Here is a 26869-nt window from a genome sequence, read left to right on the forward strand (position 1 = left end):
AGCGAACAGGAACAGTGGTTGTCAAGTCCACCCTATCACCGAAACAGCAATCCTGTCCATTGACAAACTCTGGCCACGTCCGCATACATCACAGCCACAGGCTTCGACATCCAACAATTAATCACGCACTTCACGTACAAGATTGGCAGTACATGCCCTTATGCTCCATTCTTAACTGTCAGTTTAACTGAGGAAAGTTGACTAAACCGAAAGCTTTTATTTGTATGTATCGTAATCTAATATATGTATATTTTTCTATTATTAAACTTGTCACAGTCTATTTTTGTATCCGTTTAGCTCTGAGCAACTGTAATTTAATAGTAATAATGAATCCAAGAATATTTGCTGATGCTATCGAGGCAGTGTTAGGTGGGTCGGAAAACTGCTAGCTTGGGGGGAGACAAAGACCAATAGATTGACAGTAGCCACTGGCAGAGGTTAAAGAGATTCTTGCACTGCTTCTATTAGAATGAGCAGAAACCTGAAAAACAAGATGCATGGTATTTCAGAGACTGCTGGGAGCCATTGCGGTACAAGTAAACACATGGGTTGTGTTAGGGTAGCTAAGAATAGAAACAGGTGCAGGTATACTTGCGTGTACACCAGTGCTAGGAGTTTAGTAAATAAATTTGATGAATTTGAGGTATTGCTCAAAACATCAAAGGCAGATATTGTTGGGATATCAGAGACGTGGTGTCACACAGATATAAGGGATGCAGAACTGGAATTTGGGGAGTACAATGTCTACAGAAAGGATAGACAGGATAGGAAGGGGGAGGGGTTATGCTATTAGTTAAGAAACACATAAAAACCAAGGAAGTGAAGCCAGTCGACATCGCTGGACAGTGCAGTGTTGAGTCAGTTTGGTGTGACATAAGCATTGAGAGATCAAAATTGAGAGTAGGAGTGTGCTATAGGCCTAATGACTCTGATGAGTATAATAAGGAACTGTACAGGGAAATAGTGGGCCAGTAAATCAGAGAGTCTTATAATGGGAGATTTTAATTTCCCAGATATTGACTGGAATTTGGGGGCTGGTTACTCGCACACTAGCAGGGCTTTTGTGGATTTATTGGATGATTGTTTTCTACATCAGCATGTTCGGGAGGCAACTAGAGGGAGTAATACTCTTGATTTGATTATCAGCAGTGATACTTCATGCATTAAGAATCTGCAGATAAATGAACCACTAGGTGGCAGTGATCACAGTGTGCTGAAGTGGGATTTACTCAAAGAGGTAACTACCATTAGGGGTAAAGGGAAGGGTTATTGCTTCCGTAAAGGTGACTACGATGGACTGAGACAGTATTTAAATTCTATACAGTGGGACCAACTGATGATGTTACGAACAGCAAATTCAAAATGGGAAGCATTCAAAGAACTTATCTTGGAAGCTACTAGGCTTTACATACCAACTAAGAAATATTGTTCAAGGTTTAGGCCAAAATGGATGTCAGATGAACTAATGAAGCATATGGCAGAGAAGAAAAATGCATGGGATACTTAAAAATTAACACATGACACAGATGCCTATGATAGATACAAGTTGATATGCAACCAAGTTACAAAGGAGGTTAGGCAGGCGAAGGATGATTACGAGAAATCCTTGGCAAGGGATGCAAAGAAAAACAGCAAAGAGTTCTTTACTTATGTAAACTCTAGAAGGAAGGGGATGAATCAGATTGGTCCACTTGATATTGATGGGTCAACTGTTGATGATCCTGCTCAGGTAGCTAACAAACTAAATGAATATTTTGCATCGACATTCACACATGAGGAGTTATTCAGCAAGGGGAATGCCAGAGGTGTATTCAACTCTAGCAGTAAGCTACAGAATCTTGAAATAACTGGGAGTAAAGTGGAGGAGAAACTGTTGAAGATAAACACAAGAAAGGCACCCGGGGTGGATGGGATCTATCCAGTTATATTAAAGGAGGCAGCAAAGGAAGTAAGCAAACCCTTAGCCATAATTATGAGAGCTTCCTTGGACTCAGGGGAGGTACCCATTTTTTTTTTTTTTTTTTTTTTTTTTTATGATAACCCCAAACACGAAAGGTATCAAAACCTATAATACTTAGTACCGTGCATGGGTTGAAGGAGAAGTATGGCGGGGACGGGAGGGCGGGGAAGATGCCGGGCACTTTGCTCTAGAGACTAAACATGGGTTTCACCACTTCAAGCCTCCAATAAGCAAAGTGCTGGTATTTCACCGGTTGATGAAAGTTATCTACCACCCATAGACTGGAAATGTGCAAATGTGACCTCAATTCACAAAGGAGGATCAAAGGCTGATGCAAGTAATTATAGACCTGTGAGCTTAACTTCTGTTCCAGGAAAATTAATGGAGGCACTGGTTAAAGAAGCACTGCAGGATCATTTAGACAAGACTTCAGTTATAGCCCAGACACAGCATGGTTTTGTTAAGGGGAAGTCTTGCCTGACCAACTTGATTGGATACTATGATGCAGTCACAAAAGAACTGGATGCAGGGAATAACTTTGATATTATATACTTGGATCTTAGAAAGGCTTTTGATACTGTTTTGGCACATGGAAGACTGCTAATGTGACCTCAATTCACAAAGGAGGATCAAAGGCTGATGCAAGTAATTATAGACCTGTGAGCTTAACTTCTGTTCCAGGAAAATTAATGGAGGCACTGGTTAAAGAAGCACTGCAGGATCATTTAGACAAGACTTCAGTTATAGCCCAGACACAGCATGGTTTTGTTAAGGGGAAGTCTTGCCTGACCAACTTGATTGGATACTATGATGCAGTCACAAAAGTACTGGATGCAGGGAATAACTTTGATATTATATACTTGGATCTTAGAAAGGCTTTTGATACTGTTGCACATGGAAGACTGCTACACAACTTGGAGCAGTGTGACATTAGAGGCAAATTGCTGCTATGGATAAAGGGGTGGTTAAGGGGGGAGAAGACAGAGAGTGGTAATCAACGGACACTGCTCATCGTGGACTAATTTTATTAGTGGAGTCCCTCATGGCTCAGTGTTGGGTCCATTATTGTTTTCTGTATTTATAAATGATATTGATGATGGTATATCGGGCTTAATGTCCAAGTTTGCAGACGATACAAAGGTTGGCAGGGTTGTCAAGGACACTACTGACACTATGCTGCTGCAACAGGCTCTGGGAAGGTTGAGCAGATGGGCTGAGAGGTGGCAAATGAAGTTTAACATTGACAAATGTAAAGTACTACACATGGGAAACAGCAACCCCAGAGCAACGTATCATCTGTGTGGTACTACACTGACAGTGGTAGTGAATGATAGTGACTTGGGGGTGGTTGTGCAGGCAGATATGAAGTTCTCTGAGCAGTGCAGACGGGCTGCAAGACTAGCTCATGGATTATTGTCAATGATATACAGGAATTTTTCCAGCAGGGATAAGGAGGTGATTATTCCATTGTATAAGGCAATGGTCAGGCCACACCTAGAGTACTGTATACAGGTCTGGAGGCCTCATTTCAAGAAGGATGTAGAGCTGCTGGAACGAGTACAGAGAAGGGCAACAAGATTAGTGAATGGAACAAAGGAATGCTCTTACGAAGAAAGGCTTAAGTTTTGCAAATTACAGTGTCTGGAGACTAGGCACCAGCGAGGTGATCTGATAAAGGTGTATAAAGCCTTGAATGGTTTAAGCATGCTCAATGCTGATGGGATTCTTCCTCTTGCTCAGAATAATCACCTGAGAGGGTATAAATTCAAATTGAGAAAAGACAGATGTAGGATAGACGTGAGGAAATTTGCCTTTAGCCAGCGGGTGGTTGGTTGGTGGAACAGACTTCCATCCCTTGTGGTGGAGGTTGATAGCCTAAATAAGTTTAAGGCTCAGCTGGACAGGTATTTTGAACGAACAGAGGGGTGAAGTGGAAGTGGGTTTTTTTTTTTTTTTTTGGCTGATGCTGCATAAGCTTGCTTTCTTGCATCAAATGCCTCTACTAATGATAATGCTAATCCAGAGCACACAGACCTCTTTAATCATATTTGAACTGTTCTTGGCCAACCAACATATGACGTAGTCGTGAAACTGCAAAAGAATTTCATCTTTATAGCCCGTGGCAAACAGCATCTCAGATTTTCTCATGGGTGCAAATCAAAGTTATCCCAAAAGGATTTCTCTACAAACCACAGTTTTCTAACAAATGTATGCGACGTGCCTGTCAAAACTTCAGCTACAAGACCCTTGGCATATAGATTGGCTGCCTTCATCAAGACTTACAATATGTTTCAACGAATAAAGCAGCCCTACTGATCGAACTTAGAAGTCTAGTTCCCAATCCTGTTTACACCAATATAATCCATACCTTGTGCTACCAAGCCATAAGAGAATGTGAACGCTATTGTACACATCAAAAACGTAAGTTCGATGCTTTAATTAGTGAATCCCGTCCATTTTGTCATCAGCATAATACCCCTTCCACAAGTTGCACAGATTTTGTATTGAACCTGAGCAAAAAACAGTTATCTACAGAACAAGTAGACCTGTTGGCTCTGGGTACGAAATTTGCTGTTCTCCCAAGAAATCCACCGATCACTGATATTGCCTTAGGCGTAGAAGCGTGTTTAACACGTTTCCCGGAAGATATGGCAAACACAATTCGTCTAAAAATTGCAGCAATTTTACACATGCTTGCCCCGCTTCTTCTAATCTCAGCCACAAACAAATTTCTGCCCCCTTAAGACACTGAAACGAGACTCGTCCATCGTCATCTTACCGGCAGGTAAAGGACGTTGAACAGTCGTAATGAACCACACAGATTGAGACAAAAGCCTTGCTGCTCTTGCAGGACACTTCTGTTTACCACCCCTTAACCGTTCCTCCCATCAAAGCCTTTGAATGATGGGAGTCGAAAGTGAACATCCTCGTCAACAGTTGGCTCAAACAGAAGAAAATAACTGAATCAACACGTAATCACCTCTGTGCCTCTGGCTGCCAGATTCCACAATTCTACGGACTACCGAAAGTTCACAGCGAATGCACACCGCTAAGACCCATTGTATCCTGCTGTGGCTCACCGAGTTACGAATTAGCTAAGTTTGTCTCGAGCCTCCTTTCTCCCCTAGTAGGCAAGACCACCAACACAGTCTCCAACAGTAGTGAGTTCATAGAAAGGATCCAAACCATATCAATCTCACAAGATCAAGTTATGGCATCATTTGATGTAGTTTCACTTTTTACCTCCATCCCAGTAGAACTTGCCATCACGTGTGCAAAGCAACTCTTAAATAATGACGAAACCCTTGGCAGCAGAACCAAACTAACACCAGACAATATCTCCACCGCTCTCAGACTGTGCTTAACAGGCGGTGCAATCATGTTTTACGACTCCATTTACCAACAAGTATACAGCACAACCATGGGTTCCCCGGTTAGTTCGGTCATGGCAAACATCGCGATAGAGGAATTAGAGGGTCGTGCATTTACAAATGTACCAGATCCCATTGCCTTTTGGTGTCGCTACGTGGACGATGTGTTCGTGGTTATCCCCAGAAATTGAAGTTTAACATTGACAAATGTAAAGTATTACATATGGGAAACAGTAACCACAGAGCAACGTATCAACTCTGCGGTACTACACTGACAGTGGTGGAGAATGAAAAGGACCTGGGGGTAATTGTGCAGGCAGATATGAAGTTCTCTGAGCAGTGCAGACGAGCTGCAAGAGTAGCTCATGGTGTCTTGTCAATGATATACAGGAATTTTTCTAGCAGGGATAAGGAGGTGATTATTCCCTTGTATAAGGCAATGGTCAGGCCACACCTAGAGTACTGTATACAGGCCTGGAGGCCTCATTTCAAGAAGGATGTAGAGTTGCTGGAACGGGTACAGAGAAGGGCAACAAGATTAGTGAATGGAATAAAGGGTTGCTCTTACGAAGAAAGGCTTAAGTTTTGCAAATTACAGAGTCTGCAAGATTCTTCATCTTGCCCAGAATAATCACCTCAGAGGGCATAAATTCAAATTGAGGAAGGACGGATGTCGGATAGATGTGCGGAAATTTGCCTTTGGCCAGAGGGTGGTTGGTTGGTGGAACAGACTTCCATCACTTGTTGTTGAAGTTGATAGCCTAAACAAATTTAAGGCTGAACTGGACAGGTATTTCGAACGAACGGAGGGGTGAAATGGGAGTGGTGTGTGTGTTTTTTTTTTTTTTTTTTTTTGGCTGATGCTGAATAAGCTTGCTTTCTTGCATCATATGCCTCTACTAATGCTAATGCTAAATTCAGGTGACTGAATCGTAGACCACCTCAATTCTCTGTCACCTTTCATAAAATTCACGATCAAGCTAGAGCCGGACAACACCATACTATACTTAGACACCCTTGTCTGGCACGAGGGCACGTGCTTGAAGACAACTGTCCATCGTAAATCTACGCGTGCTGGCCAATTTACCAACTTTCGGTCAGCACACGCGCATAGCCATCTTCTTGCCACTGCACGAACCTTGCTAACTCGTGCCTGGACACACTCTAGCTCTGTAAATGAGAGGCCCACCGAAATTGCTGAAGTCAAGGCAAATCTTACGAGGTGTGGCTATCCCATCACAGGTGTGACCTACAGACACGCGACCAACAGAAACATTCAAAATGATGACTCAGCCACGAGCGCCTTTTTCCCATACTACCCAAACCTATCGTAACAGGTTTGTAGAATCTTAAAATCACATGGGATAAAATGCGTAAATGCGTACAACACTCAGGCAGAAAATTACAATCCCTCATCTCTAAGGTAAAAACATTTGTCCCACTCTACTACAAAGCGGATTGGTCTACCGCATCTCTTGCCGTGACTGCACTAGCTGCTACATCGGGGGAAACTAGGAGACTGCTCGAAAATGCCTTTCCGAACACAAAAGAGCAATCCGCTTAGCGGATGTGGAGCACTCAGCTATTGCCGAAAACGGTTGGGCAACCCACCACGACATTGACCCACACCGCGATGTCGGGATTGTGGATAAGTCTCGCCACTATCGGCGATGCGCCTGGTTGGAGTCGTTAAACATCAAATGCTCCAATACCTCAGTGAACAGGAACAGTGGTTGTCAAGTCCACCCTATCACCGAAACAGCAATCCTGTCCATTGACAAATGCTGGCCAAGTCCGCATATAACACAGCCACAGGCTTCAACATCCAACAATTAATCACACACTTCACATACAAGATTGGCAGTACACGCCCTCATGCTCCATTCTTAACTGTCAGTTTCACTGAGGAATTTTAACTAAATAACCGAAAGCTTTTATTTGTATGTATCTAATCTGATATATGTATATTTTCCTATTATTAAACTTGTCACAATCTATTTTTGTATCCGTTTCGCTCTGAGCAACTGTAATATAATAGTAATAATAAATCCAGAGCGCACAGGCCTCTTTAATCATATCTTAAACACTTTTCAGTTATAAAGTACTTTATAACTGAAAAACTTTTAAGAAAGGCCACAAAGGAAACAAAGCAGTGGTATACATGGCACAACCTGTAAATAGTCATTAATTCATTTATCATTGTTTTGTTTTTATTTGAGGAAAGGTTTGGTTTTTATGGTTTATCAGCCATATCTAGCTGTGATTAGTGTAATTTTGCACAAATTTATGCAAGAGTAAAGCTCTTATTAAAAACTTCTTAATTGTAATATTGTTACTTTTTATATTTCAGTAATGATTATTTACTAATTTTAGTCAGTTTTTCCCCCATGAGTTGCAGAAATTGTTTTGTTTCAGCTTATTTTGGTATGCAGGCCAGTAAAGATTCACCATTGCTGGCAGCGCCTCCGTAGCCAGGTGGGAAGGAGCAGCAGTGATAGCACATGCTTCTTGATTAGACTGGGGTTCGAGCCCGTCACAACAAAATACGGAGGATGCGGAAAGGTCAAGGGAATGACCACCGCATATTCCTGGAGCAATATGGCCTTAGTTGCTAATGCTCCTAAAAACCAAATAACTAACAAATAACAAACCATTGTTGGCTTACTTGATTTATTTCATTATAAATTTGATTTCTTAGTAAGAAAAAGTAAAATCAGAAACCAGGCACACCATTTGAGACCCACTTATCCTTCATATGATGAAGCCTGGTTCATGGTTTTGAATAGGCAAATATTGAGGCTACAGAGTGGATCATATATCAGTTTACAGAGAAGAGATGCAATTTAGCAAGGAGGAAATTATCTAAAACAGCTTGCAAATTTTATTTAAATGTTGTAAATATCATATCAACATTAATAAAGCAATGTGGATATAATATTGACTTCAAGATTTTAAACTGTACAAATTATTTCTTGGTAACAGAAATAGACCCACCCTTCATAATGATTTACATAGATTTCTTTATCAACAGAAAGTAAACTCTGAATGGGTAGCAGAGTTATTTAGATTAATAATGGTATATTATTAAATAAAAAATTACATCTCTTTTTCTTTTCTTTTTTCTTAGTTCCAAACTGCCCACCTAACTAATTCTCATCGAGGAATTGTTCGAAATGCCCTGCAGTCTTCACTTCGCCAAGTAATGAATTTGAGTCATCACCTTCTTTCCCAAGCAGATACAACTAAATCTTTTAGTTTACATCAGATGGCTTTAAAGTGCTATTCTAGTTGGTCACAGTTAAGCTCATCTGTACTGGAATATGAACCAATGTTACTTTGCACTCTAAATGCCATATATAATGATGAGCTCTGCCAAACTGCTCTGGAAACTCTCACTAATATTGCAACCCATCCTGATTCACATAAGTAAGCTGTTTGATAAATTTATTAAAGCCATTTTGAAAATTATTATTTAGACATTCTTAGTTTACACGTGTGTGTGTGTGTGTGTGTGTGTGTGTGTGTGTGTGTGTGTGTGTGTGTGTGTGTGTGTGTGTGTGTGTGTGTGTGTGTGTAAAAACTCTCACTAATATTGTAACCCATCCTGATTCACATAAGTAAGCTGTTTGATAAATTTATTGAAGCCATTTTAAAAATTATTATTTAAAAACATTCTTTGTTTACATGCCTGCACGCGTGTAAACTAAATGTTTTTAAATAATAACACACACACACACACTACGAAAAGTATTAGGTTATCAATAGACATAAGTGCTGGAAAGGATAATTTTAGTATGCTGTAGGTCCAGCTGTGGGCTTCAAGATAGTAGATAGCTTGTGTAGTAAGGTTGTTGCATAAAATTAATGCCACTCATATACCTCGTGAAATTAATAATATAGTTTATTATGCTAATTCCAGGTGGTAGATGACTTTCATCAACCGGTAAAATATCACCGCTTTGCTTATTGGAGGCTTGAAGTGGTGAAACCCATGTTTAGTCTCTAGAGCAAAGTTTCCGGCATCCCCCTCCCCCCCATACTTCTCCTTCAACTCATCCACGGTACTAAGTGCTATAGGTTTTGATGCCTTTCGTGTTTGGGGTTTTCATAAAAAAAAAAATAATAATAATAATTGCCAAAATCACTATACGATGTAAGGTGACTTTTCAGGCCTGAAGTAGTTATGCACTTCAGATTCTGGGAGCATCGGCAAGAGGATTCTGACAGTAGCGTGGTCCAATGATGGGTATTGTTAAGATGCCCGAAACATCACCTTAACTTGTATAGTTATTTGGGTGATCAGTTTAATAAACTATATCATTAATTTCACATGGTATAAATTATAATAATAATCTTAATGGAAAACAACCACATATAACGTCCTTCCCTAACTATATTAGACCTGTGTAGTAAATGTTCCAATTAATTTTGGAAACTGTCAGTGGATATATTTCACAGAAATATACTCAATGTCTGATTAGATTCAACTGACTGCTAGAACTGTTTGAATTTTAAAAAAGTAGCTAAGCAGCTTTTAGTCATTATAAATAATAAAAAAAGAAATAAAATAAGAAAAAGTAGATTTGTACCTGCTCTGCGTAAACATTTTTTTAGGTATGTCTGTATTTCTCACAGAAATATATCCACCAACATGGTCAGTTGTCAGTTTAGCACATGCCCTCCATTTCATCCCACAAGTGCTCAAAAGAGTTAAGGATAAAGGATCTTGAGAGTGAGACTACATTGGGGCAAATGCTTACAAAAGTGTATCCAAGGAAATGGCAGCCATATGGAACATACCTTGTGAAATGACATGTTTCCCTGTGGTTCCAAGTAAATGGTACACCCTGTATATAACTGGCACCTCCATAGCCAGGTGGGCAGAAGCAGCAGTGCATAGCACACGCTTCTTGATTAGACCGGGGCTTGAGCCCATGACCACCAAATGCGGAGGATGCCGAAAGGTCAGGGAATGACCACCACATCTCCCCGGAGCAATATAGCCTTAGTTGCTGATGTGCCTAAAAACCAAATAACAAACAAACAACAACTCTGTGTATAACCACCCATATATACATATAATATATTTTGGAAGCTTTCAGGAAATAGCTATGTTTGCTGTATTACTCATTATACAACTCTATAGAATCCACAAAATGTGTATGGCTTTAGATAACCCGTAAGAATCCTTAGTATCTCTAAAATGTATCAATATAAAAAAATACTCAATATCTGATTAGATTCAAATTTATGAAAGGTATTGAAAGTGCTACAGTAGCTAGACACACAGTACTGTAAATTTTTGATCCTCAACGATAGTATAGTAGTGTGGAATTAGTATTAATTTTCAAATTTCTGGTAATTTATACAGGGTGTCTCAAAAAATATTGGTACAAACGTTTAGGGGAGATAGGTAACATCTGAAGGAATGTGAATCACATAGGAACCCATAACCAGAAATGTCACCGTAAGTTGGTAGACGGTGCTGTTCATGAGTTCACGAGAGGGAAAATTTCTGGTTTACTCATTCAAGCAGTAGTCGCCACACAAAGAGCATGCATCGATATATGAACTGTGAGCTGGCAGACATGCACCTAGTGTATGAATTAGCCGTGGGGGATAGTTGATGGATTGGCTGTGGTGGATCCTTTGCCTGCCCCCCACGCTCACCTGATTTATCAAGCCTTGATTTCTTTTTTCTGTGGGGGGCCCCTCAAATCTATTGTGTATGAATCGCCTGTGAAGACGGAACTGGATCTCGTGGCGAGACTCGTCTGCGCTGCTGCTACTGTCAAAGAAACTCCAGGTGTGTTCTACCGTGTCCGCCAATCCATGCTGCGTCGGTGTCACACATGCATCGCGTCTTATGGTGGAACCTTCAGGCATCTGTTGTAACATAATGAAATGCATCCATCTCGTACTCCATTGTTAATATTATGTTAAATAAATGTTTGCCACTAATTACTGTCTTGTGTCATTTCTGCTTCTTGTGCCTCTGCTACTACTTTCCCGTGACGTTTCCGGTTATGGGTTCCTATGCGATTCACATTCCTTTAGATGTTACCTACCTCTCCTAAACGTTTGTACCAATATTTTTGGGACACCCTGTATATAGATAGCATTTCAAAATTGTAAAACAAATTATATAATTTGTGTTCAGTTTTTCTGAGTAGTTAGAGGTAGAACTGTTTGAATTTTAAAAAAGTTGCTAATCATCTTTTAATCATTATAAATAATAAAAAAAGAAATAAAATAATAAGTAGATTTGTACCTGCTCTGAATAAACATTTTGTTAGGTATGTCTGCTTATTTCTTTATTATTTGTAGCATTCAAAATACTATATGCATTTTTCAGATTCAAACAGCTGTTCAGATTCAAATGTGTATATTATTCTGGTTTTTTTTTTTTTTTTTTTGCACATTTTTGGTAAACACCCTATATATATATATATATATATATTATAAATCAACAGGGATTACCTTTATTTTAGATATAGGAAGCTTCTTTTCCAACTCTCCTAGTCCAACTCACTAATAATTCTTGAGGATGGCGATATCTATTTTGTAAAGCAGGTGGGACATCTTCCCCACTGTCAGAACCGTAGTGTTCAGACCGTGCGGTCTCAACAATGAGCACTCATGACTGCTGTCTACAAACACCATACTTCTGGCAGCATGGAAACCATTACTTGGATTGGCATAAAATTAGATTTTGAGGTCTAAACTGTTTAATAAATGTGGACCGATTATTTCTTTCGATCCTATAGCTGGACTTTAGAGTTTAATTTAGGGGTCTAATAAAATTGGATATGGGGGGGGGGGATTCTCTACATTCCTAAGTCGGACTAGAACTTTTCGGGCGTTGTTCACAGGAACGGAGCAACTCACAATTCCAATTGTGAGTTGCTCTGTTCCGGTGAACACGACAGCATTTATTTCCGGCTGGCATTTATTTTCATACTGACAATGACATTATTGCTGCAGTGGACACATTCCTGGAGGCCCAAGAGAGAATTTTCTTTACAGCTGGAATCATTGCTTTGCATATTTGGCAGAAAAAGTGTATTGACTCCAAAGAAAGGAATAAAAATGGGTTTGAATTTATCACAATGTTGGCTCAGTATGACGAAGCATGCTTTAGTCAATAGTAGGAAGTCTATGAGTGGGTGATAAGGATGGAATTCAAAGTGTCAAGAATTTTTGATCAGGTCAAACATGTTGCTTCATGACATCAGAAGTCATACGAAGGCACTGGCACATTACTATTGTAGAAATTGGAGCATACTAACAATTGCAAGGAGTTTACTTTCTAAAAGTGTGGAGTCTTTAACAATTTTGTTGTTAAAATGCCATGGAATCCATCTATTTCTCAGCATTTAACACGGACTGAAGGATCAAATTTCCTCCTCCCAAGGTCAGCATTATTTTGTATTCCTCGAGGTTTCTGAGTACCCTGGAATAGTCACACATTTCCAACCAGTTCCGTTTTGGTTGGTGATTAGGGCAGTCAGAGATGCAGCCTTGTATCTTAATGACTTTTAATTTTGTAATTTTTTTATCATTTTTCTTCACTTTTTACTATATATACAGAAGTGCCGGTTATCGTGATTGTTGGTTATTAGAATCAGCTGCTTTGTAGTGAAATTCAAAGAACCGATTCAAATCAGTAAAATGCACTACACTTTCATTGTTTATTAGAATCACATTTGCGGTTATAAGAATCAATTTTGAATGCCTCTGTGATATTTTTCTAAAGGTCCTGAGGTCATATTTATACAGGGTGTCTCAAAAACATTGGTACAAACATTTAGGAGAGGTAGGTAACATCTAAAGGAATGTGAATCGCATAGGAACCCATAACTGGAAACGTCACAGGAAAGTAGTAGCAGAGGCACAAGAAACAGAAATGACACAAGACAGTAATTAGTGGCAAACATTTGACATAATATTAACAATGGAGTACGAGATGGATGCATTTCATGATGTTACAACAATGCTCGAAGGTTCCGCCATGAGACATGATGCATGCGTGACACCACCGCAGCATGGATTGGCAGACACGATCGAACACACACATGGAGTTTCTTTGACAGTAGCAGCAGCAGCATAGGCGATTCATATACGATAGATTTGAGGGCCCCTCCACAGAAAGAAATCAGGTACATGTCTGTCTGGGAAGCGTTCTCCATAAATTCGTTGAGCTGCTAGTTCATACACTAGGTGCATGTCTGCCAGCTCACAGTTCGTATATCGATGCATGCTCTTTGTGCTACTTCTTGAATGAGTAAACCAGAAATTTTCCCTCTCGTGAACTGATGAACAGTGCTGTCTACCGACTTACAGTGACGTTTCTGGTTATGGGTTCCTATGCAATTCGCATTCCTTTAGATGTTACCTACCTCCCCTAAACGTTTGTACCAATATTTTTGAGACACCCTGTAGAGGTCACAACCATAAAACAATAAAAGCAGTTTTCTCTTTATTGGGCTTTACTGTTAGTGTAATAAACGGGTAGTAAACTCGTTCTTATTGCATTTATGATAACACTGATGGCTGGAAGTCTGTGTTTTCACGTTATTATGTTGAAATGTGTTTCCCCCTTCACTGAAATCTGCTCTTCATTTTTGTATCTAAACTTTATCTCACCTGCATGTGTTGTGTTAGTTCCAATTTGTGTGTGCTGTGTACTTTGTTATTGATTGACACTTATCTTTTTTACCGTGTTTTAAATTTTGCTGCCCAAAAAAAAAAAAAAAAAAAATGTCAGTGAACGGAAAGAGAGTGAATTTGAGTGTAAAAGATACATTAAACTTAGACAATATGTCTCATAAGGAAGCGGCTGTAAAATTAGGAGTGCCTCAGTCATCTTTATCAAAATTATTTAAATCACGTCACACATTAAACGGTAATGTGATTAGTGAAACCAGAAGAAGGAAAATGCCAAACAGTAGATGAAGCTCTGTTCATTTGGTTTAAACAGGCCAGCTCATTTAATACACCAATCAATTGTAGCATTCTTCTTCAAAAAGCTAATGATTTTGCTGAAAAACTACACAAAGAGTAAGGTGATAGATAAATGACTGACAAGATGGAAGGAGAGGCATGATATTGTTTACAAACTTCATGGAGAAAAACAGGATTCCAGTGGTTGGTTCTGCAGCTGACACCAGGTTGAAAACCTCTTGGCAAACTGTGTTAAGCACTTATAATCCTGAAGACATTTTTAATACAGATGAAACAGGGTTGTACTACAGGGCTACCCCCAGACCACTGCATGATTTTTAAAAATTCCTCTGCATCTACAGGAAAGAAAGGACTGGATTATAGTTCTTTTAACATGCAATGTGACAGGAACAATCAAGATGAAGCCATTAGTTATCAGCAAGAGTAAGTCGCCTGGATGTTTTAAAGGAGTAAAACAGCTGCCTGCTGAATATGCCAACTCTTGGATGACAACTTCTTTATTTGAAGCTTATCTTCATAAATGGGATTTACAATTGGATAAGAAAAACAAAAAATCGCATTGGTTTTGGACAACTGCCCAGCTCATCCAAAGTTGAATTGCAAAAACATTGAATTAGTTTTTCTACCTTTGAATACCACTCACTGATTCAACCTCTCTACCAGAGAATAATAAAAACCTTTAAGACCTTTTATAGATTGGATATGAGGTAAAGAATCATCCAGTCTATAGATGAAGATTTGGGCACATCATCTGATATCGCAAAGCAGATAACTGCTCCAGGTACACTTCATATGACAATGAGTGCCTGGAATGAATTTTCCAAAATCTGCATTAGTAACTGTTTCAAAACAATATGGATTAATTATAGTGACTATTTTAAATTATAATCATATTAGTTTTTTAATTAATATATATATATATATATATATTAAGCTATGTATATAAATACATAGTTTAATTAATTTTTTAAATTAATCAATTTTTTATAAAAAATTATTTTTTTTTATTTTGATAACCTGTGGATAATATTAGCATTAGTAGAGGCATATGATGCAAGAAAGCAAGCTTATGCAGCATTAGCCAAAAAAAAAAAAAAAAAAAAAGGGCAACAAGCTTAGTGAATGGAACAAAGGGTTGCTCATATGAAGAAAGGCTTAAGTTTTGCAAATTACAGTGTCTGGAGACTAGGCACTGGCGAGGTTATCTGATAGAGGTGTATAAATGAATGGTTTGAGCATGCTAAATGCCGATGTGAATCTTCCTCTTGCTCAGAATAATCACCTGAGAGGGCATAAATTCAAATTGAGGAAAGACAGATGTAGGATAGATGTACAGAAATTTGCCTTTAGCCAGCGGGTAGTTGGTTGGTGGAACAGACTTCAATCCCTTGTTGTGGAAGCTGATAGCCTAAATAAATTTAAGGCTCAGTTGGACAGGTATTTTGAACGAACAGAGGGGTGAAATGGGAGTGTCCCCCCCCAGCTGATGCTGCATAAGCTTGCTTTCGTGCATCATGTGCCTCTACTAATGCTAATGTTAATATTCTTCCAATTTTCATGTATCATTTAATTGGTAATAAAAGTTTGTTAATAAATTATAAATTTGTGCTTTATATCTTTATTTTTATAGCCTCTGGATAATATTTGTTGAGTTTTGCTTATTAGAATCAAAATTCAATTTTCAAACGTGATCAGGCTCTTCTGTTTTTTTTTTTTTTTTTTTTATGAAAACCCCAAACACGAAAGGTATCAAAACCTATAGTACTTAGTACCGTGCATGGGTTGAAGGAGAAGTATGGGGGGGAGGGGATGCCGGAAACTTTGCTCTACAGACTAAACATGGGTTTCACCACTTCAAGCCTCCAATAAGCAAAGTGGTGGTATTTCACCGGTGTGTGTGTGTGTGTGTGTGTGTGTGTGTGTGTGTGTGTGTGTGTGTGTGTATATATATATATATATAGATTAGTAAGTGTATGAGTAGTTGTGCTGACCTGTCAGGTGTAGTTACCATGGAAAAAATGAAAAGTGCCTGAAAATCCCCATTACACGGGGGTAAGGTTTACATTGACCAATTTACACCTCCCCCATTCTCGGGGTTGCTTTAACGGTTATAAATTGCTGGGAACTTTCAGCTAACTTCTGTGGTTTCCGATACAGCCTTGATACATTCACTTCCCTCAGCCCATTTCACCAATTCTCACCAGACTTTGACAGTAAGTTGTCATATTCTGATTATATCCATTCATTTTCATATTACATTTTCTTTGTTAAAATTCATGTAGGGCTGTTTACCCTTAATTCAATTAGTAAAGAGAAGAACGTTGCGTATCGTAATTGGCTTGTTTCCAATTCTTAAGTTTCATTTTCTGCCTATACCAAAGCTCGCAACAATTGTAAAGTGGTCATTAATCAGTCCAAACCAGATTTTGAACAGGCCAAGAGTAGAAAACTTGTTTCTTGCCCTAATGGTAGATGAGCATTCTGGTCTCTTGCCAAAGCTATTGGCCGCAACTTTTGCCAATTTCTGATCCAACCTCTGTCAGAATGGTTCTGTTGTCACTTCAGCCAAGGATAAAGCAGACCTGCTAGCATCCCATTTTTCTTCCAACTCGTATTAATGATCTCGGTAAAACACCTCCCACCATTCCCAACACGATCCATTCAATGCTTCCTGTGGTCTTCCGTCAAAAGGATGTTAGAAGGATTTTGACGAATCTCAATGCTAAGAAAGTTCCAGGTCCTGATGGTATTTCATCACTTGTTCTCAAAACCTGTGCTGCTGAACTTACTACTGTTCTTTGCCGACTTTTTTTTACTTTCTTATTCCAAAGGTGTTTTTCCTCCTGCTTGGAAATTTGCTCATATCCAGCCAGTTCCTAAAAAGGGTGACAAGTCCCTCCCATCCAATTATTGTCCCATTGCAATTACTTCTGTCTACTCTTTCTAAAGTAATGGAGAAATCAATTAACTGCCAACTCTTAAAGTACCTAGAAACCTTCTGTCTGATCAACGATCACCAGTATGGATTCCGTCAGTGTCAATCCACTGGTTGTATTGTGGCTTATGTTACCCATATATGGACAAATTCAATGGAAAAGTGGTGAAACACAAGCAGTTTCTCTTGACATCTCAAAGGCTTTCGATCGTGTTTGGCATAAAGGTCTTCTAAACAAGCTTCCATCTTATGGTTTGCCAACTGATTTTTGTAATTGGTTATCCAGTTTTCTTTCTGATCGTTCACTTGAGGGTAGATGGCTCTGTCTTCTAAGTTCTCCTCTAATGCTGGTGTCCCCCAAGGTTCAGTTCTTTCCCCCACTCTTTTCCTCTTGTATTTTAGTGACCTTCTATTGACTGGAAATCCTATCCATAGTTTTGCTGATGGTAGCACATTGCATTCCACTTTCCATTTTGAAAAACCTTGCCCTGCCCAATCAGCTTCAACTTATCGAATATCCGCTACCTATTCCTTAAATGCCGATCTCCAGGTAATTCTCCAGTGGGGCAAAGATAACTTAGTTGATTTCAATCCTTCTAAAACTCAGTCTTGTCTTATATCATGCAAAAAGGATTCTTCTGCTCCTATATGTGGTGTATATATGTCAGTTTAAGTATCCCCGGGAAGGGGGGAAGGTGTGAAATCGTGAACTGTACCTGTGTGACGGGGGAGTAAGTGATTAAACAGATGAGGCAAAAAGCCAGCATAGGGAGAAACAAAAACTAACAAAGTAGTGTGGAAAAGACACTAAACTTTGTTATAGAAGAAACAAGTAGTGATAGTAGAGTTGCTATTTTTAGTCTAGTTGCTATTTCTCTATCACTACTTGTTTCTTCTATAACAAAGTTTAGTATCTTTTCCCCACTACTTAGTTAGTTTTTGTTTCTTCCTCTGCTGGTTTTTTGCCTCATCTGTTTAATCGCTTACTACCCCATCAGACGGTACAGTTCACTTTGACGATTTCACACCTTCCCTCTACCCTGGGCTACTTCAACTGACGTATATACACCACAGGAGCTTTCGGCTTTCTCCTTTGATCTCCGATGACATTCAGTGTCTTCCGGTCCACACACAGTAAGTTTTCTTGTTTTGCTCTCTTAGATTTCTTTCATTTTTCACAGGATTCTATCGGCATGATCTTAGCTTTTTTGCTTAACATTATTTATTTATTATTTTTATTTTTTATTCTTTAATTCTTCCTTTTGGTCTCTATCAAGTCGGCTATGATGTATACTTGTACTTTAATGTGTACATCATAACAGAAACAGACCTGGCTTATTGTAGTTAGGACACACGGCTTTAGGTACTTACATTAATTATGCTTATGTTAATTGCATTTTATTTCAGGTAATCTGTTTTTTGGCATACAGGTGCTCTCGATTCTTCCATGGTAATTACACCTGACAGTTCAGCTCCCCTACCTAATACACTGATAGTGTGTGTGTGTTAGAAGAAGTTTCGAAATGCAGTTATTCCCTGACCATTATTGGCCTTGTGGTTCTCTGTCGAGATGGGACATAATGGTCAGTCTGTTTTATTTTATTTCATTTACAGTTTTGTTGGTCCACTGTTGTAGTTAGTTTCATCTCTTCTTTTAGTGATGTTTCACACAATTCGAACCAGTGCTATTAAGGGGGCACTGCTAAATTTTATTTAATTGGCATATTCTAAAATTTTTTTGTTAATTGTATTATATGTTTTGGCTTTTTTAAATTATCTTAGGAGCGTCTCTGCTTTAATACTCTTAATCTTGATCCTTCCCCTCCTGGCGCCTCCATAGCCAGGTGAGCAGGAGCAGCAATGCGTAGCACATGCTTCTTGATTAGACTGGAGTTTAAGCCCGTGACCACCAAAAACGGAGGATTCGGAAAGGTCAGGAAATGACCACTGCATATCCCCGGAGCAATATGGCCTTAGTTGCTCCAATATGGCTCCTAAAAACCAAAATAATAACTTTCCCACCCCCTTGTTGTTTTATCATGTATGATTTATTTTTACTTTTGCTCTACTGGTTTGCCATGCTACTGGCATTAGGGGGGGGGGTGTTAAATAGCAGTTCACAAGGTAAGTTTAGATACTTCACAGTCAGTTGTAACTTTTAAAAGTTACTGCTAGCAAGACTAGTTACGTGGTCCTGGGGTAATATGAAAACATTGGTAGTTACATTATGAAACTAACCAAAACTCTGCCAAAAAAAAAAAAAAAAATGTGTGGTTAACCGTTTCTCTTGTATATTAGCTGTAGTGAAACAATTACAATAAAAAAGCATGCTCCATGGTCTCTGGCTGAAATTTTTAAAATCTGAGTATAATTGGGAACTTTATTCATTATTTTTGAGACCTACTTATTACATCATCATTTGAAGTCGGTGCAGTTTTAGAAATGCTTATTAAACATTTGAGAACAGTGAAAAATAATAACTTTATTTTTCACTGTATCTTAATTTAATCTTAAGAAATTTTTAAAATCAGAAAAATCATTTTGAATTATTATGTATATTCTGAAAATATTTGAATAAATTTAAAAATCTCATTATTTAAGAAATGCATAAAATCTAATTTGAGCATGATTGTTTCCAGATATCCTAATTGTGTTTTTAAATTAATCAAACAACTTGTCAAATTAGAGGATTTTCTTTCAAAAGCAATACAAGGAAAAGATATGGTAAGTTCCTTTAACTTAAAAGATGAATATTGAAACTAGCATTGATCAAATTTTTAGATTATTCGTACTTCGGGTCATCAAAGGTAGGGCAGTTGTTCTAGTAGTGTGATCATTTATTCATTGTCCTCAACCAAGAGTTAAAAATTACGATATTTATATCAGGTTAGATCATTTATTGTGTTTGGCAATTTTGACTTAAAATGTCCCATAGATTCATAGAAGGGTATTGTAATGCCCTTTTTTTTATTTACAACTTTATTTACCATTAGCACAAGTAACCACCTATGTTGCCATTTATGATTCTTATTGGTTCTTGTAACCTTTACTGCCACATAAACTACCATCACCTATATGTATAATGGGTTACCTTATTGAAGCCATAAATATAAATTCACCCAATTACATGTTCTGTCAGAGATTCTCAGTTACTTAGTAAAAGAAACAAATATTTGCAAAAATTGTCACCTACAAAAATACACTCTGAATACCTTTGTTGTACATGAAATAAATTATTAATAACAATCTTTCTTAAATAGCAATAATTTTAAGATTGATTTACAACCATCATCAGGCAATTACACTATACACTCTTTTTTTCTTTTTATGGAAACCCCAAAACATCTATAGTAGTTAGTATCGTGTATGGGCGAGAAGATGAAAGAAGGTACTTATTGACATTAGACTTGAATTTCTGTAGATTGTAATTTTTGGGAAAATGTGTTTCCTGGGAAATCAATTTTCCTGTAAACAGAACTTGAAGGAATAAAGAAAGAAGAAGAAAAGTTGGCTCTTTGAGTTTGAAATTGGACAGTAAATGGGCATTGACTGGTTGTGGCATGGTTTGGAAAAAGGAAGAATTACAAAAGCCAATTCAGAAGAACAGTGCCCAGGGAAGTATCTATAGAAAAAGCATGTAGCAGAAACAAAATTGTTATGAGACAGAGTGGAGAGACTTTGTAAAAGATGAGTCACATTAATTAACCTAACTTTTCTCTTTTGATTTGAGTCCAGAAGCCTGGGAAAGGTTATGGGAATACCATCCCAGATGTGGGAACAATATTTCACGTTAGGACAGATTTGAGATTTGTTTAGAAGAAAAGTAACACAAAGAGCAAAAGAGAAAACCCCCAGTTTTTTAACTGCAGAATAATATTTGTGATGTGGTTATGCCAAGAGAGATAAAAAGTCAGGGTAATCCCTAATAGAGATATGTGATCTTGTGTAGAAATCTGAGTTTTGTTGAAGATAAGCAAGCAGAGGGATCCTTTTTTGCAAGATGAATCCTTTTTGACAGGACTGAATTTTGGAAGAATTGAAATTGGCTAAGTTATCTTCTCCCCATTGGAAAGTTACCTGGAGATCAGCATTATGAAAAGATGAAGCTGTTTATGCAGAACAAGGTTTCTCAAACTGGATGGTGGAAAGAAATGTGCTTATCATAAAAACTATGGATTTCCAGTCAATGGAAGAAGATCATTAATATACAAGAGTTAGAGAAAGAACTGAACTTTGGGGAACTCCAGTATTGGTGAAGAAATTAGAAGACAGTCATCTTACCATCACCTGCAGTGAGCAGTCAGAGAGAAAACTGGATATCCAATTATAAAAATTAGTTGGAAAACCATAAGATGGAAGCTTATTTAGAAGACTTTTATTCCAAACACAATCCTTAGAAATGTCAAGTATTTCAGTTACACCAAACTTTTCCATTGAATTTATACATAGATGAAAAGCATCTATATCACCAGTGGATTGACACTGGTGGAATCCATGTTGGAGTAGTGAATTCAACTGATGGAAAGTTTCTAAATAGTTTAGTTTTCAGTTAATGAAGTTTTTTGTTACTTTAGAAAGAGTAGAAGTATAGGATGATAATTGGATTGGAGGGATTTTTCACACCCTTTTTAGGAACTTGGTGGATATGAGCAAATTATCAAGCAAAAGGGGAAAACATCAGCGGAATAAGAAAGTGTTAACAGGAGTAAACTCAGAAGCAGAGAAAAATTTTGAGAATAAGTAGAGAAATACCATCAGGACCTGGCACTTTGTCATCAAGACTTCAAAATTCTTCTGAGATCTTTTTCTTGGAAGATCAGAGGAAGTTGAAAGGAATGAACTGATAACAGATGATTTACCAAGATCGTCAATACAAGAATTCTAAGAAAATGAGGATGCTAGCAGGTTGGCTTTCTTTGGCTGAGGTGTTGGCTGATCAGATTTTAACAAAGGTGGGAGTAGAGATAGGTTAAAGTTGTGGCCATTAGCTTTGCCAAGACACCCGATTGTACCACTACTGTGTGGACAGGCGCCTCCGTAGCCAGGTGGGAAGGAGCAGCAGTGCGTAGCACACGCTTCTTGATTAGACCGGGGTTTGAGCCCGTCACCACCAAATACAGAGGATGCGGAAAGGTCAGGGAATGACCACCGCATATCCCCGGAGCAATATGGCCTTAGTTGCTAATGCTCCTAAAAACCAAATAACAAACAAACAACAACTGTGTGGACAAGAAGCAATTCTTAGCCTGTTCCAGATCTAGTTTAGACTGATTAATAACTGCTTTATAATTGTTGTGAGCCCTTTGGTGCAGACAGAAAATGAACCTGGAGATTTGGATGCAAGACAATTGCAATATACACCATTCTTATCCTGAAAAGCCTTCATACATTTAAGGGCCAAAGTAAGGCTAAGGGCCTTACTTTGGCCCTTAAATATACGAAGGTAAGGGCCAAGATTTTAAGGTGGCGTATGAAATAAAGGATTCCATCCCCAGAAGAATAATTTCACTGACACAATCTGAGCAAACATTGATATCAGAAGATTTAAAACAAATAATCCAACCAAGGAAAAGAAGAATAGAAATCTCACACACCATCCCATTTTGCAATCTTGTAATGCCAAACAACACTATGTCGAGAATGGCCACAAAAAAAAATGATCCGTTGGAGACGACACCATCACCAAATCCTGATCTGAGGTGCCTAGAGGGCCAGTCACCTCAACCATGTACTTGGAAGGATGGTTTGTGAGAAAAAGATTATTGCCTGTGTGATTAGGATTGTCTGGTATTCTTGTAGGTAAATGAACAATCTGTGCAGGGTCATTAGTAACCAATCAATTGCAAATACCTCAGCATCACGACCAGTTTGGTGTGTGTGATGACCAGAAAATGCAAGCCAGCCGGAGTTGAGAACATTAAAATTACCAAGAAAAATTATCTCATTGTTAGGAAAGTTGGACTGGAGAATGTCAAGTTTCAAAGAAAGGAAGTCAAAGTTCCAATTGATTAGTGGAGGTGGGAGAATGATAGAGGCAACAGATGTATTTTAAGCCAGAGAAGACCGAAAAGAGGAGATTCCAGATCAATAAGTTTCTGATAGGGAATATCAAAGTGGACATATGCACAAGTACCACATTTTGAGGCAAATAATTGTACAGTGAATAATTGATGTAAGCAGTGGTCGAATCAACCAATAATTGGAATTCTGTCAGAGACTAAGTGGGCGTAGACATCATTGAGAGAGTGGTTCTGAGACCATGTATATTTGTGAAATTAATGAAGTGTTTTGTAAGTTTAGATCTCTTTGTTGATAAGACAAAGTTCTATTATTTTAATTATTCATGATGTATTCAGTAGTAAGAAAAAAGTGGGAAGGATGTGGTGTATGAATTAATGAAATTTTTGGATATGGCAAGAATATGCAGAGCTCCTTGACATTACGTGTCCTCAACAATAGCCCCTGCATACTCACTGCTCAGACTCTCTCCAGTTACTATCTTGCAGAATCGAAAAAGCAAGATTCTCCACTATCTGATCCAGATTCCTCCTAGAGCATTACCAGAAGTTTTGGTCTGGTGGACTATCTAGCAACCAGCCTGCAAACACAGTTTTCCCTAGCATATACCCTCTAAGTTAAAGTAAAATGTAAGGAAGATTGGATCTTGCCATGATGACCATCATAACCTCAAAAGACATCTATCATACTACATGATGGAAGAGATGGGAGATTGTTGGAGCATTGCATTGGAGACTAAACATGGCTTTCACCATTTCAGTCCTCAAATAAGCAAATTTGTGGTATTGCACCACTTGATGAGAAACATCTACCACCTAATATTGCCTGGTAACACAGAGGGGTGGCATTAGCATTAGTAGAAGCATATGATGCAAGAAAGCAAGCTTATGCAGCATCAGCCAAAAAAAAAAAAAAAAAACCACTTCCACTTCACCCCTCCGTTCGTTCAAAATATCTGTCCAGCTGAGCCTTAAATTTATTTAGGCTATCAACTTCCACAACAAGGGATGGAAGTCTGTTCCACCAACCAACTACCCGCTGGCTAAAGGCAAATTTCTGCACGTCTATCCTACATCTGTCTTTCCTCAATTTGAATTTATGCCCGCTTAGGTGATTATTCTGAGGAAGAATCCCATCAGCATTGAGCATGCCCTCAACAGTAGTTTACTGGAGGCAGTAATTTGCCTCCAGTAAACAAGGCTTTATACAGCTCTATCAGATCATCTCGCTGGTGCCTAGTCTCCAGACATTGTAATTTGCAAAACTTAAGCCTTTCTTTGTAAGAGTACCCCTTTGTTCCATTCACTAATCTTGTTGCCCTTCTCTGTACTGGTTCCAGCAGCGCTGCATCCTTCTTGAAATTAGGCCTCCAGACCTGTATACAGTACTCAAGGTGTGGCCTGACCATTGCCTTATACAAGGGAATAATCACCTCCTTATCCCTGCTAGAAAAATTCCTGTATATCATACCATGAGCTACTCTTACAGCCCATCTGCACTGCTCAGAGAACTTCATATCTGCCTGCACAATTATTCCCAGGTGCTTTTCATTCTCTACCACTGTCAGTGATAGTGACACTGACAGTGGTAGAGAATGGTAGAGAATTTCATTCTCTACCACTGTCAGTGATAGTATCAACTCACTATCACAGAGTTGATACGTTGCTCTGGGGTTGCTGTTTTCCATATGTAATACTTTACATTTGTCAATGTTAAACTTCATTTGCCACCTCTCAGCCCATCTGCTCAACCTTTCCAGATCCTATTGCAGCAGCATAGTGTCAGTAGTGTCCTTGACAACCCTGCCAACCTTTGTATCGCCTGCAGACTTGGACATTAAGCTTGATATACCATCATCAATATCATTTATAAATACAGAAAACAATGTACCCAACACTGAACCCTGAGGGACTCCACTAATAACATTAGTCCATGATGAGCAGTGTCCATTGATTACCACTCGGTCTTCTCAACCATCCCTTTATCCATCCCTCAACCATCCCTTTATCCATAGCAGTAATTTGTCTCCAATGCCACACTGCTCCAATTTGTGCAGCAGTCTTCCATGTGCAACAGTATCAGAAGCCTTTCTAAGATCCAAGTATATAATATCAAAGTTATTCCTTGCATCCAGTTCTTTTGTGACTGCATCATAGTATCCAATCAAATTGGTCAGGCAAGACTTCCTCTTAACAAAACCATGCTGTGTCCGAGCTATAACTGAAGTCTTGTCTAGATGATTCTGCAGTGCTTCTTTAACCAGTGCCTCCATTAATTTTCCTCGAACAGAAGTTAAACTCACATGTCTATAATTCCTCTGTAGTGTGAATGCTACACCTCAATCCCTGCTTATGATGGTTAACAACTGTGTGGTCACTTCCAGTATACTAGGGTGTCATATTTCAGGAGCTGCACACAGGGCTTATTCCCAGAGTTACTCACAGACCCACTACTATGAAGGTGAAAGGAAGGGATTTGGTTGTTGCAGAACAACCAGACTACTCCAAAGTTTGGTACACTTCAAGTTTCACCTAAATATCAGTTACCTCAGCGATTTAGACTCTCAGATGGCAAGCCTAGTCTTACCTGAAAGAATGTCTGTTGCATCCTCAAGGACTGCTCGGGGGTCCATTTGTTTTACACTTAATATCAGCTAAATCATCTTAATATCTGATCTGTCAATTTCCATATCCTGATATTATTTTTCCACCCTGTATGTGCTATGATCAACTTATACTGTTCCCTATTTTCATTTCAATCCTGTCTAAATGGTATTACAAATCCATAACACTGCACCAACATAACACAGTTAGAACACAAATTCTGAAAATATTTGTGGGGCCAATTTCTGATGTCTTTGTCAGCCCTGCTTTCAAATTCTTGCAGTAGTATAACTAATATTTCACCACAACAAATTTTCACTGCTCAGAATTTAATTTAAACAGTGACATTTCAATTTAATTTTTTAGCACATTTTATTTGGTTTTCTCTTTTGAATCACACACTAGTTTGTATAGAAATTTCTCAGGGTGGTCTCAGCTCTTCTCCTATCACCTTTGATTCTTCCTTTTGATACTTGATGTCACTCTCATTTGTTACGTTAATGATTTAGCATTAGTATTAGTAGAGGCATATGATACAAGAAAGCCAGCTTAATACAGCATCATCCAAAAAAAACACTTCCCATTTCACAATCCATTCATTCCAAAGGTTTTTCCTTGAATTTATTTCAGCTATCAGTTTTCGCAATGACAGATGGAAGTTTGTTCCAACAATCAACTACCCACTGGCTCAAGATAAATTTCTGCCATTTGTTCTACAACTGTCTTTTCTCAATATCCTTTTATGTCCCCTCAGGTTCCTAATCTGAGAAAGAGGAAGAATCCCATCAGCATTGAGCCTGCTCAAACCATTCAAGGCCTAATACACCTCAATCAGATAATCTTGCATGTGCCTAGTCTACAGACGCTGCAATTTGCAGAACTTAAGCCTTTCTTGGCAAGAGCGTCACCACCAAATACGGAGGATGCAGAAAGATCAGGGAATGACCACCGCATATTCCCAGAGCAATATGGCCTTAGTTGCTAATGCTCCTAAAAAACAAAAAAAAAAAAAACAATC

The 26869-nt window shown here is 38.6% G+C and overlaps 1 protein-coding gene across 1 annotated transcript in view; it reads left to right on the forward strand.

Moving 5' to 3' along the window:
• The window catches only part of LOC150078993 (importin-13-like), a 250429-nt gene that overhangs the window by 85378 nt on the left and 138182 nt on the right, over positions 1-26869 (forward strand). The window contains exons 6-7 of the mRNA XM_090382915.1: positions 8459-8757; positions 19870-19954. Coding sequence (XP_090239041.1) covers positions 8459-8757; positions 19870-19954 — 384 coding nt within the window. The remainder of the gene's footprint in view (positions 1-8458; positions 8758-19869; positions 19955-26869) is intronic.

Source organism: Mastigoproctus giganteus, chromosome 10 (assembly GCF_048544385.1).
Source record: "Mastigoproctus giganteus isolate SK-2022 chromosome 10, ASM4854438v1, whole genome shotgun sequence".
Lineage (NCBI taxonomy): Eukaryota > Metazoa > Arthropoda > Arachnida > Uropygi > Thelyphonidae > Mastigoproctus > Mastigoproctus giganteus.